The sequence below is a fragment of the Heterodontus francisci genome, chromosome 14, assembly GCF_036365525.1.
Source record: "Heterodontus francisci isolate sHetFra1 chromosome 14, sHetFra1.hap1, whole genome shotgun sequence".
Taxonomy (NCBI): domain Eukaryota; kingdom Metazoa; phylum Chordata; class Chondrichthyes; order Heterodontiformes; family Heterodontidae; genus Heterodontus; species Heterodontus francisci.
In genome coordinates, this window is record NC_090384.1 from 87,743,680 (window position 1) to 87,756,431 (window position 12,752).

General features: G+C 42.5%; 1 protein-coding gene across 4 annotated transcripts in view; it reads right to left on the reverse strand.

Annotated features, from left to right (window-relative positions):
• Window positions 1-12,752, reverse strand: part of ano5a (anoctamin 5a) — a 215,882-nt gene that overhangs the window by 11,851 nt on the left and 191,279 nt on the right. For all 4 annotated transcript variants that reach the window (XM_068046499.1, XM_068046497.1, XM_068046498.1 and 1 more), the window contains 4 exons: window positions 10,292-10,461; window positions 5,924-6,021; window positions 4,443-4,573; window positions 2,986-3,191 (listed from right to left, as the gene is read on the reverse strand). In XM_068046499.1, the coding sequence (XP_067902600.1) occupies window positions 2,986-3,191; window positions 4,443-4,573; window positions 5,924-6,021; window positions 10,292-10,461 (605 nt within the window). The remainder of the gene's footprint in view (window positions 1-2,985; window positions 3,192-4,442; window positions 4,574-5,923; window positions 6,022-10,291; window positions 10,462-12,752) is intronic.

The window sequence follows — 12,752 nt, forward strand, 5'->3', positions numbered from 1 at the left end:
GCCCAAGAAACTGATAAAAGGGAAAAGAGAATATGAATGCAAGATAGCGAGAAACATAAATGCGGACTGTAAAACTTTCTTCAGGTATGTGAAAAGAAAAAGATTAGAAAGGACAAATGTGGGTCTATTACAGGCAGAGACAGAAGAATTTATAGTGGAGAATAGGGAAATGGAAGAGAAACTGAACAATTACTTTGTGTCTGTCTTCACAGAGGAAGATACAGAAAATCTCCCAGAAATGCCAGCGAACCAAGGAACTTGTGAAAATGGGGAACTGAAAGAAATTAGTATTAATAAAGAGGTAGTACTCAAAAAATTAACTCTATTGAAAGTTGATAAATCCCCTGGACCAGATGAGCTACATCCCAGAGTGTTGAATGAGGTGGCTATAGAGATTATGGGTGCATTGGTGGTTATCTTTCAAAATTCTATAGATTCTGGAAGGGTTCCTGCAGACTGGAAAGTAGTAAATGTAACCCCACTATTTAAGAAAGGAGGGAGAGAGAAAATGGGGAACTACAGACCTGCTAGTTTGACGTCAGTAGTAGGGAAAATGTTAGAATCTATTATAAAGGATGAGAGAACTAGACACTTAGAAAATAATGGTATGATTGGTCAGAGTCGACATGGATTTATGAAAGGGAAATCATGTTTGACAAACTTGCTGGAGTTTTTTGAGGATGTTACTTGTAGTATAGATAGGGGAGAACCAGTGGATGTGGTGTCTTTGGATTTTCAGAAGGCTTTCGATAAGGTCCCACACAGGTCAGTGAACAAAATTACAGCACATGGGAATTGGGAGTAATATACTGGTATGGATTGAGAATTGGTTAACAAACAGAAAACAGAGTGGGAATAAAATGGTCATTCTCAGGATGGCAGGCTGTTACTAGTGGAGTACTGCATGGATCAGTACTTGAGCCACAACTGTTCACAATCTATATAAATTATTTGGATGTGGGGGCCAAATGTAATATTTCCAAATTTTCTGATGACACAAAACTAGGCGGGAATGTAAATTGTGAGGAGGATGCAAGGAGGCTTCGAGGACACTTGGACAGGCTAAGTGAATGGGCAAGAACATGGCCAATGGAATATAATCTGAAGAAGTGTGAAGTTATCCACTTTGGTAGAAAAAACAGAAAGACAGAGTTTTTCTTAAATGGTGAGAGTTTGGGAAGTGTTGCTGTCTAAAGTGACCCAAGCGTCTTTGTTCATGAGTCACTAAATGCTGGCATGCAGGGGCAGCAAGTAATTAGGAAGGCAAATTGTATGTTGGCCTTCATCGCAAGAGGTTTGGCGTACAGAGGTAAAGAAGTCTTGCTGCAATTGTATAGAGCCTTGGTAAGACTGCACCTGGAGTATTGTGTACAGATTTGATCTCCTCATCTAAGGAAGGATATACTTGCCAAAGAGGGAGTGCAATGGAGGTTCACCAGACTAATCCCTGTAATGGCGGGATTGCCATATGAGGAGAGATTGAGGAAACTATATTCTCTAGAGTTTCGAAGAATGAGAGATGATCGCACTGAAACTTACAAAATTCTTACAGGACATGGCAGGCTGAATGTAGATAGGATGTTTCCCCTGGCTGGTGAGACTAGAACCAGGAGACATAGTCTCAGAATAAGGGGCAAGCCATTTAAGATTGAGATGAGGAGGAATTTCTTCACTCAGAGAGTGGTAAATCTTTGGAATTCTCTTCCCCAGAGGGCTGTGGAAGCTCAATCATTGAGCATGTTTAAGACAAAAATCGATAAGATAACTGGATACTGACAGCGAGGACTATGGCGGTAGCGTGGGAAAGTGGCATTGATGTAGATGATCAACCATCATCTAATTGGTTGGAGTTGTACCTAGCGCAAAGAATGATGGTTGTGGTTGTTGGAGGTCAATCATCTGAGCTCCGGGACATCACTGCAGGAGTTCCTCAGGGTAATGTCCTAGGCCCAACCATCTTCAGCTGCTTCATTAATGACCTTCCTTCAATCATAAGGTCAGAAGTGGGGATGTTCGCTGATGATTGCACAATGTTCAATACCATTCGCGACTCCTCAGATACTGAAGCAGTTCGTGTAGAAATGCAGCAAGACCTGGACAATATCCAAGCTTGGGATGATAAGTGGCAAGTAACATTCACACCGCACAAGTGCCAGGCAATGACTATCTTGAACAAGAGAGAATCTAACCATCTCCCCTTGACATTCAATGGCATTATGATCACCATTGAACAGAAACTGAACTGGAGTAGTCATACAAATGCCACGGCTACAAGAGCAGGTCAGAGGCTAGGAATCCTGTGGCGGGTAACTCTCCTCCTGACTCCCCAAAGCCTATCTACCATGTACAAGGCACAAGTCAGGAGTGTGATGGAATACTCTCCACTTTCCTGGATGGGTCCAGCTCCAACAACACTCAAGATCTTCGATACCATCCAGGACAAAGCAGCCCGCTTGATTGACACCCCATCCACAAATATTCACTTCCTCCACCACCGATGCACAGTGGCAGCAGTGTGTACCATCTACCAGATACACTGCAGCAAAGCACCAAGGTTCTTTAGACAGCATCTTCCAAACCCTCTCCCACCTAGGAGGACAACGGCAGCAGATGCATGGGACCACCACCACCTGCAAGTTCCCCTCCAAGCCACACACCATCCGGACTCGAAACAATATCGCCGTTCCTTCACGGTTACTGGGTCAAAATCCTGGAACTCCCTTCCTAACAGCACCGTGGCTGTACCTACCCCACATGGACTGCAGCGGTTCAAGGCGGCGGCTCAGCATCACCTTCTCAAGGGCAATTAGGGATGAGCAATAAATGCTGGCCTAGCCAGCGATGCCCACATCCCATGAATGAATAAAAAAAGCACAGGCTTGATGGGCTGAATGGTCTACTCCTGCTCCTACGTTCCTACCCTTCCAAGTATATTTTGCATTAATAATTCATGGTACTACAGACTCTATGAAGCAGAATACTTACATTTGTAACCACAGAAAAAATGGCCACACCATTCAGAATCTCATGCCATATTCCAATACTGTGGGCCTTTGCTGCCATTGGTCTCCTGAACTGTGTGATAAATTTCCAAGCATCCACACGGACCTCTATAATGTTGTTCAGCAGAGCAAGAACTGGTGCCAGAGGAAATGAGGCCACAAAGAGAGTGACGAATCCAAACTGGATAACTACAATATGAACAGCAGATAACACAATTAATCAACTGTAATCGTTTCAGTTCTCAATGCCCTATGCAGCTTCCAAACAACGATCATCTTCAATCACTTACTACTCAAAGGCAAGTTGGCTTCCCAATTTTGAAGCCAAAAATTACATTAAAATATGGGACTCCAGAAACTTGCTTCATTTACACTATTTTCTGAACAATTTAGGAAAATGTGGGTATAATCTGGAAGGAGGAATTCCATTAAATTAGGATTTTAACCAGTTTTTTTTTGGAGAAAATTGGAGCCAACAAAATGGCTGCCCAACCCAAATAAACTCTCAGGACAAATATTCAGTTTTGGATGTTATATTTTATTTCCCCCTTTTTATTGTCCAATTTTTATTTTTTCTTTACATTTTCAATATATTTCTCTTTTATATCAATCCAACCTCCCAGTTTTTGCTTTCAGACCTTTTCATTTTAACCATTGGATGCTTTTCTCTTCATCCACTTCATTCCCTCCATTTTTGCCATTTCTACTCAGTGTTATGAGTAAGAAAGGATACAAAGTGCAGTGAGGTAAACCACACACAGCAGAAGATACTTACATGGCATATCCCAGTTAAATTTGAAAACATGCTTGCAATAGTTTCCTGCTTAAAAGGATACAACACAAAATAGGGAACAAAGCAAATTTAACCAACTAAATCTCTGTATTTCAGATTCTTCAGTTCAACACTGTTTACAACATCTAATCTGGAGTTTAAAATTTATAGGGCTATGGAACATGGTGGGTTTTCATTTCAGTAGCTGGAACCTGCCATACTACAGAACTCTTGAGGCACAGGCCAAGATGTTGTTATTGCGCAAGAAGTTTTCTAATCAATCATTCATCAGGGGAGATGGGGCAAATGGAAGACAAACTGCTCTCCACATGAAGACAGGAGGGACTTGGTAGTTGAGGAGCAGTCATCCTGGACAAATGCCAATAGCCAGTAACACAGCAACACCGGAAAAGGCTTCGGAATAGGCCCCCTGTCTGCCTCCTTGTGTCAGCATATTGCACATCATGCTGCGATATTTAAGAGTGCTGAGAAAACAAACATATTTTGTTGAAATTTGGGAGCTGACTTGTAAAAGAAAGGCTCTTGGCAACAGATTCGATTGTGGCTGAAATTGATTGATGGCCCGAGAACGTCAGTTCAACATCAGGAGCACTTCTCCCCTTGTTCTGGACTTGATAAAGATGATATTGATCAGTTATTTCACTCACCCATTTCCAGATATTCATAGAAGAGTCCAAACTGGCCCATGTCCTGCAAGTCATGGTCCTGCTCCCAGCGAGAATACAGTCTCTCCGGGTGATGCCTGGCATTCCGACTCACCCACCAGTTTTTCACCCAGCTACAGAAATAACACAGAAGAAATGAAAGGTCATTATCCCTTGGGCTGACAGTTCACCTATTCCTGTTGTTTTAGGGAAGTCCCTTTGTACCACAGTCTGGTTTATCTCTAAGTCCTGGAAAAACTGTCAAGCAACCACACTGGATAATTAGGCTCGAAGAGCCGGATCACCTAGTCCTGTCTCTGAGGGTTACATACCGTCACTCTCATGCTCATGGTCTTGAGTTTGCTTATTATCAAAACTAATAATGAAACGCTGTTGTATACTCAGGAAGTAAGAGAGATGTATGCAATTAGGTCAAGTTCGAGCTGCTGGGGGAATTGGTCCTGGTGGAGAACTTTGCTCACACTCAGTTTTTTTTTTACTAATTTTCCTCCCTCCTCCACAGTGTGATTTTGGAAGACCGGATGACGCAAGTTTAAACTGTGTAAGAGTACTGATAGACTGGATGTTAGGTTCTTTTTTACCAGACAGTAGTCAGCCTTTGGAAGACACTGTCAGCTAGTGTGGTGGGTAGTGACTCTCTGCCCTCAAGAGGAAACTGGACCAGTTCTTGACAGGGGCAGAGACCACATCATATGGAAGGTAAGTGCCTTTATAGATAACACTTTGTCCGTGTGATCTCCTGGACTGGTTTTGATCACCTTCGGGGGTTAAAGAATTTTTGCAGAGTATTTTTGCCACTATTGGCTCTGGATCTTTCCTTTTTTTTTTGCCTTTACCAAGAAGTTACACAACTGGGGGCTGTGGAACAAGGAAATAAGGGGGAGGGAAGTGTCAAGGCATGATGCTCCAGCCACCTTGCTGTGGGGCAGGCTTGATGGATCAGCTGGTCTTTTTCTGCCCATCAACTTTGTATGTGCATGTGGGGTTGGGGTCCCTCAGCTCCTTCTCGAGGTATGTAGTTATGTTCCACATTGTCACTGATAGATTAGCTACAGATATTTTATTCATGAAATTTCTTCACTGAGGATTGTGAATCTTTGGAATTCTCTCGGAGAGGTCTGTGGATGCTCAGTCCATGAGTATATTCAAGATTGAGATCGATATAATTTTTGGGCACTGCAGGAATAAAGGAATATGGGGATAGGGAGGGAAGGTGGAGTTGAGGTAGAAGATCAGCCATGATCTTATTAAGTGGAGGGACCGAATGGCTCACTCCTGCTCCTTTTTATCTTATGTAACCTTAATCTAAACATGTCTGCAGATTTAGAGAAAAAATTATAGCATTATCATGAGATATATTGACAACAGTTGTACAGACAGAACAGCTCACCATTGAAGTTGCCGTGTCCACCAACAAATTTTCTGCACAATAACTAGCAGCGGGAATTGAGAAATGTACTTACGGCAATAATGACTCCTGTATATTGCCCCAGATTTGTTTGCCAGCCATAATGATGGTAAGCTGAGTAGTCAGTTCAATGAGACAGCCACCTGGGTCACACTGTGGGAAGTGGCCAGAGAGAGGTAAAATGCAACAAAGATTAAACTAAATATGCGAATATTTTACATGTGTAAATCCTCAAAAGGTCAATCTGAAATGTTTTTTTTCCATATCTGTGAAACAATGAACTATAGCAGTGAAACTAAGTGGGTGCCGTTATGAATGCTTCATTCCCCATGACATCTTGTGGTAGGAGTGGCAAATGGAATTTAATGCAGACAATTGTGAAGTGATGCATTTTGGGAAGTTAAACCAGGGCAGGACATATACAGTGAATAGGAGCGCCCTGGGGAGTGTTCTTGAGCAGAGAGACCTTGGGGTGCAAGTACATAGTTCCCAAAAAGTGGCAACACAGGAAGACAGGGTGGTGAAGGCGGCATATGGCATGCTTGCCTTCATCGGCCGAGGCATTGAGTACAAGAGTTGGGACGTCATGTTACAGTTGTACATAACGTTGGTTAGGCCGCATTTGGAGTACTGTGTGCAGTTCTGGTCTCCGCACTACAGGAAAGATGTGATTAAGCTAGAGAGGGTGCAGAGAAGATTCACAAGGATGTTGCCTGGTTTGGAGGGCTTGAGTTATAAAGAGAGATTGTATAGGCTGGGTCTGTTTTCCCTGGTGCGAAGGAGGCTGAGAGGGGACATTAAAGAGGTAAATAAAATTATGAGAGGCATAGATAGGGTAGATAGCCAGAGTCTGTTTCCCATGTTAGGGGTGACTAAAATTAGAGGGCATAGATTTAAGGTGAGAGGGAGGAGGTTTAAAGGGGATCAAAGGGGTACATTTTTCACACAAAGAATTGTGGGCATCTGGAATGAGCTGCCAGAGGAAGTGGTGGAGGCAGGAACAGTAGCAATATTTAAGAGGCATCTGGACAGGTACTTGAATGAGCAAGGCATAGAGGGATATGGAATTAATGCAGGCAGGTGGGATTAGTATTGATAGGCATTATGGTCAGCATGGACGCAGTGGGCCGAAGGGAACGTTTCTATGCTGTACGACTCTATAACTCTATGACATCAAAGTAGCCCTTCAATAGAGTCATAGAGTTATACAGCACAGAAATAGGCCCTTTGGCCCATCGTGTCCATGCCGGCCATCAAGCACCTAACTATTCTAATCCCATTTTCCAGCACTTGGCCCATAGCCTTGTATGCTATGGCGTTTCAAGTGTTCATCTAAATACTTCATAAATGTTGAGTGTTGCTGCCTCTACCACTACTTCAGGCAGTGTATTCCAGATTCCAACCACCCTTCGGGTGAAATTTGTTTTCCTCAAATCCCCTCTATACCTCCTCCCCCTTACCGTAAATCTATGCCCCCTGGTTATTGACCCCTCCGCTAAGGGAAAAACTCTCTTCCTATCAATCCTATCAATGCCCCTCATAATTTTGTATATCTCAAACATGTCCCCCGTCATCCTTCTCTGTCCTAAGGAAAGCAACCCTAGCTTTTTCAGTCTCGCTTCATAGCTGAAATGCTCCAGCCCAGGCAACATCCTGGTGAATATCCTCTGCACCCTCTCCAGTGCAATCATATCCTTCCTATAGTGTAGTGCCCAGAACTGTACACAGTACTCCAGCTGTGGCCTAACTAGCATTTTATACAGCTCCATCATAACCTCCCTGCTCTTATATTCGATGCCTCGGCCAATAAAGGCAAGTATCCCATATGCCTTCCTAACCAACTTATCTACCAGTACTGCTGCCTTCAGTGATCTACGGACAAGTACACCAAGGTCCCCTGAACTTCTGTACTTCCTAGGGTCCGACCATCCATTGTATATTCCCTTGCCTTGTTAGTCCTCCCAAAATGCATCACCTCACACTTCTCAGGATTAAATTCCAATTGCCACTGCTCTGTCCATCTTACCAGCCCATCTATATCATCCTGTAATCTAAGGCTTTCCTCCTCACTATTTATGATACCACCAATTTTCGTGTCATCTGCGAACTTACTGATCATAGCTCCTATATTCACGTCTGAATCCTTACTGTACACTACAAACAGCAAGCGTCCCGGCACAGATCCCTGTGGTACACCACTGGTCACCGGCTTCCACTCGCAAAAACAACTCTCCACCATTACCCTCTGTTTCCTGCCACCAAGCCAATTTTGGATCCAATTTGCCAAATTGCCCTGGATCCCATGGGCTCTTACCTTCTTAACCAATCTCCCATGCAGGACCTTATCAAAAGCCTTATTGAAGTCCATGTAGACTACATCAACTGCTTTACCCTCATCTACACATCTAGTCACCTCCTTGAAAAATTCAGTCAAGTTAGTTAGACACGATCTCCCCCTGACAAAGCCATGCTGACTTTCCCTGATTAATCCCTGCCTCTCCAAGTGGAGATTAATCCTGTCCCTCAGAATTTTTTCCAATAGTTTCCCAACCACTGATGTTAGACTCACCGGCCTGTAATTACCTGGTTTATCCCTGCTACCCTTCTTGAATAATTGTACCACATTCGCTGTCCTCCAGTCCTCTGGTACCTCTTCTGTGGCCAGAGAGGATTTGAAAATTTGTGTCAGAGCCCTTTTTTTACACCTCCCTTGCCTCACACAAAAGCCTGGGATACATCTCATCTGGGCCTGGGGATTTATCCACTTTTAAGACCACTAAAACATCTAATACTTCTTCCATTTCAACGTTAATATGTTCAAGTATATCGCAATCCCCCTCCCTGATCTTTACACCTACATCGTCCTTCTCCACAGTGAAAATAGATGAAAAGTAATCATTTAAAACTTCACCTATGTCCTCCGGCTCCACACACAGATTGCCATTTTGGTCCCTAATGGGCCCTACTCTTTCCCTGGTTATCCTCTTGCCCTTAATATACTTGTAAAATGCCTTAGGATTTTCCTTTATATTGATCGCCAATGTTTTTTCATGTCCCCTCTTCGCTCTCCTAATTACTTTTTTTTTTTTAAGTACCCCCCCTACACTTTCTATACTCCTCTAATGCCTTCACTGTTTTCAGTGCTCCAAATCTGCCATAAGTCTCCTTTGTTTTCCTGATCCAATAGTCTGTATTCCTTGACATCCAGGGTTCCCTGGACTTGATGGTCCTACCCTTCACCTTAACAGGTACATGTTGGCTCTGAACCCTCACTATTTCCTTTTTGAATGACTCCCATTGGCCTGATGTAGACTTTCCTACAAGTAACTGCTCCCAGTCCACTTTGGCCAGATCCTGTTTTATCAAATTGAAATCGGCCTTCCCCCAATTCAGTACCTTTATTTCTGTCCTGTCTTTGTCCTTTTCCATAACTACCTTAAATCTTACAGAGTTATGGCTACCTTAAATCTTAGAGTTATCTTACAGAGTCAATACTATGACTCATGAAAAATCAAGGTTCCAAAAATGCTGTGGGCACTAAGACTTTGTGCAATAGTGTGAAATGGGTGATAGCGAATGGGCAGCCCCTTTTACATCTTTCCCAAATTTTATTTCCGTTGAAATCAAAACTGAAAATTACTTGCCGTTTGTGTAACAGCAAAGACGAACCACCTGAGGGCGCACTTGGCCAGGTTCAGGACCCAAAAGCATAAATTCCAACTAAAATCCCAATGTAAAATCTGCAGCAAACTATGGATCAACAGTTAAGACATTCAAGGAACCAAGCATTCTGAGCAGCAGATATAGAACGGTATAAATTCAACAAACTTTCCATTTTCGTATACAGGTGCTTTAATTTACAAGCAAATGACTTTAAAATAACAAACTTTGCAGAAGTGATACATATGGTTCATGTAATTAATTAATTCATATCATTCATTTCAGAAAAGATTGTGGGTTAAAAAGCCTTGTTTAAGTCCTTGGCCTGCCCCCTGCTTCACACTGTGATCTGTCCTCTCTCTTTAAAATTCTCATCCTTGTTTTCAAATCCCTCCATGGCCTCGCCCCTTTCTATCTCTGTGATCCCCTCCAGCCCTATAATTGTCCAAGATCTCTGCACTTCTCCAGTTGTGGCCTCATGCACACCATGATTTTAATCACTCCATCACTGGTGACTGCGCCTTCAGCAACCTGGAACCAAGCACTGGAATTCAAACCCTAAACCTTCCAACCTCTCTACCTCGCTTTCCTCTTTAAGATGCTCCCTAAAATCTACCTCGATGACCAAGCTTTCGATCATCTAATACCTCTATGTAGCTTCAGTGTCAAATTTTGTTTGATAATTGCTCCTATGAAGCACCGTGGGACATTTTGCTACATTAAATATAAGTTGTTGTTGTTGTTGTCTGTTCAAATGTCCTACCTCTTCATTCCTCCATGATCCAAACAGATAGTTGTATTCTCCAGGGTGACCGATAAACTTGCCTTTGAAGAAGGCGACGTAGAAACAGGAAGAGTAGTAGTTAACAAACTGGAAGAGGAACATTTTCATGGTCAGTCGATTCTCGTACTCAAAGTGAGTTTTGGGGATTTCTGGTAAATCAAAAAAAGAACAGTGTGGTTATTACATGAAGGATTTGTGATGACACCTCAATGATCTTACAGGTATCGGAACACAAGTAGGCCATTTAGCCCCTTGAGCCTGTTCCACCATTTAAAGAGATCATGGCTGATCTTTGACCTAACTTCATATATCCACCTTTGCCCATTCCCTTACATTTGCAGAAGAATGTTCCAGATTCTACCACCCTTTGTGTGTTTCCCAACTTCACTCTTGAAAGATCTGGCTCTAATTTTTAGGCTAGGTCCCCTCATCGTAAACGCCCCACCCAGAGGACATAGGGTAGATAGGGAGAAACTATCAGTTCCCCTTAATATCTTGAAAACTTTGATCAAATCACCCCTTAACCTTCTGAATTCCAGGGAACACAACCCTAGTTTGTGTAATTTCTCCTCAAAATTTAACCCTTGGAGTCCAGTTATCCTTCTGGTAAATCTACACTGCACTCCCGCCAATATATCCTTCCTAAGGTGTGGTGCTCAGAACTGCTCTAAGAACTTCAGGTGTGGTCTAACCCAGGCTTTGTATTGCTGAAGCATGACTTCTAACTCCTTGTATTCCAGTCCTCTTGATAGAAAGCCCAGAATTTCATTAGCTCTTTTGATTATTTTCTGTGCCTGTCCATGACATGCACATTGACCCTCCAGTGCTTCTAGCTTTTCACTATTTAGAAAGTATTTTGATTATCCTTTTTTTTGTTCAAAGTGGATGACCTCATACTTGCCTACATTGAAATCCATCTGCCAAGGATATACCCTTTCACTTAATCTATTAATATTTCTTTGTAATTTTATGATTCCATCTGCACTACTTACAATGCCACTTACCTTTCTGTTATCGGCAAATTTGGATATGTGGCTTTCTATCCCATTGAAGGGGTTAGGCAGAATTAAGAAATGCGAATTAGAAAGGCAGCCCAGCAGAATAAGTCAGGATGGGAGAAAGACAGACAAGCTGTTACAGGGTTAGGGAGTAAAGGTTGATAGTCGGGATCTGTAGAAACTTTACAATAAAGCAAATTAAACTATGGAATGTTTGGACCAATATGAAACAAAGAATAATAGACCCAGGCTAGAGACATGCACTGATAAAGACTAATAACGGTATATTCATAAGTAGAAATAAGATGAGAATTAGAAATACATCTCAGCTGAATTTAATGATCAGGTTTAAAATAGAACAAACAAGCTGCTAGGGCGAAGGTTAGCATGGGGGGCGAAGGATGGAGCCTGGGGGGACCTCGAGGCCAGGTAATTAACCGTTTCTGTGGAATGTTGGTATACGGGGAGAAACAAAGAGATAAAAGACAAACAGTTGACAAGAGTTTGGAGCCATCTGGTGTGTGTATTGATAAGGCTGAGGAAGTGTGCTCACCAGAATCGCCATTGTTTTAATGAAAGTTTATGGTCAAACATATCAATCATCCCTGGTTGAACACACTGTATGATACGAACAGTATATATGTTTGTGCTCCTGAACGTAAAGTTAGAGTATTACCTTGGAATACCCGAGGTGGTATCTCTCCCTGCGTATGCTTGAATAAATCGATTGAACCTGTACCTGAGTCTTCTCGTGTGGTGCTTATCCCACAACACCACCATCTAAGTCATTAATAAATATGGTGAATAGTTGAGGCCCCAACAAAGATCCTTCCAGGACACCATTGGTCACATCCTGCCAGAAAAGTACCTGCCCATTATCCCTACTTTCTGTCCCCTCCTGCTCAGCCAATTACCTAACTAGGCCAATAATCTACTTCAATTTCATGAGCTTCAACTTTAGCTAACAGCCTCTTATAAGGGACTTTATCAAATAAGTGCCTTTTGGAAGTCCATATGAATACAATCCATAGACATTCCCCTGTCGACTAGTTTAGTCACCTCTTCAAAAAATTCAATTAGGTTTGTCAGGCTTAACCTATCCTTTACAAATCCATGTTGATTCTGTCTGATCAGCTGAAAATTTTCAAGCTGTTCACGCACAGCTCGCCTCCCAGAAATTCAAGAAAAGACCCTGTGACGTCCACTGTGTCGATTTGTCTTATTTCCTTTATTAGAAGAAAGCCTGCCGTAGCAAGGAAACCTTGCCAGTGCTGGCACAGATTGGAAAATTGGAAATGAGTCACCCCGCTGCTCAGACAATTACCCCATAATAGCTCCTCACATGTCATGTTCATATTATATCAGCATCACTGAAAATGAATATCAGTTTCAAAGCTGTTGTGCAACATACATCATTTCCGCAGCATTTGAAATTCAAAGGG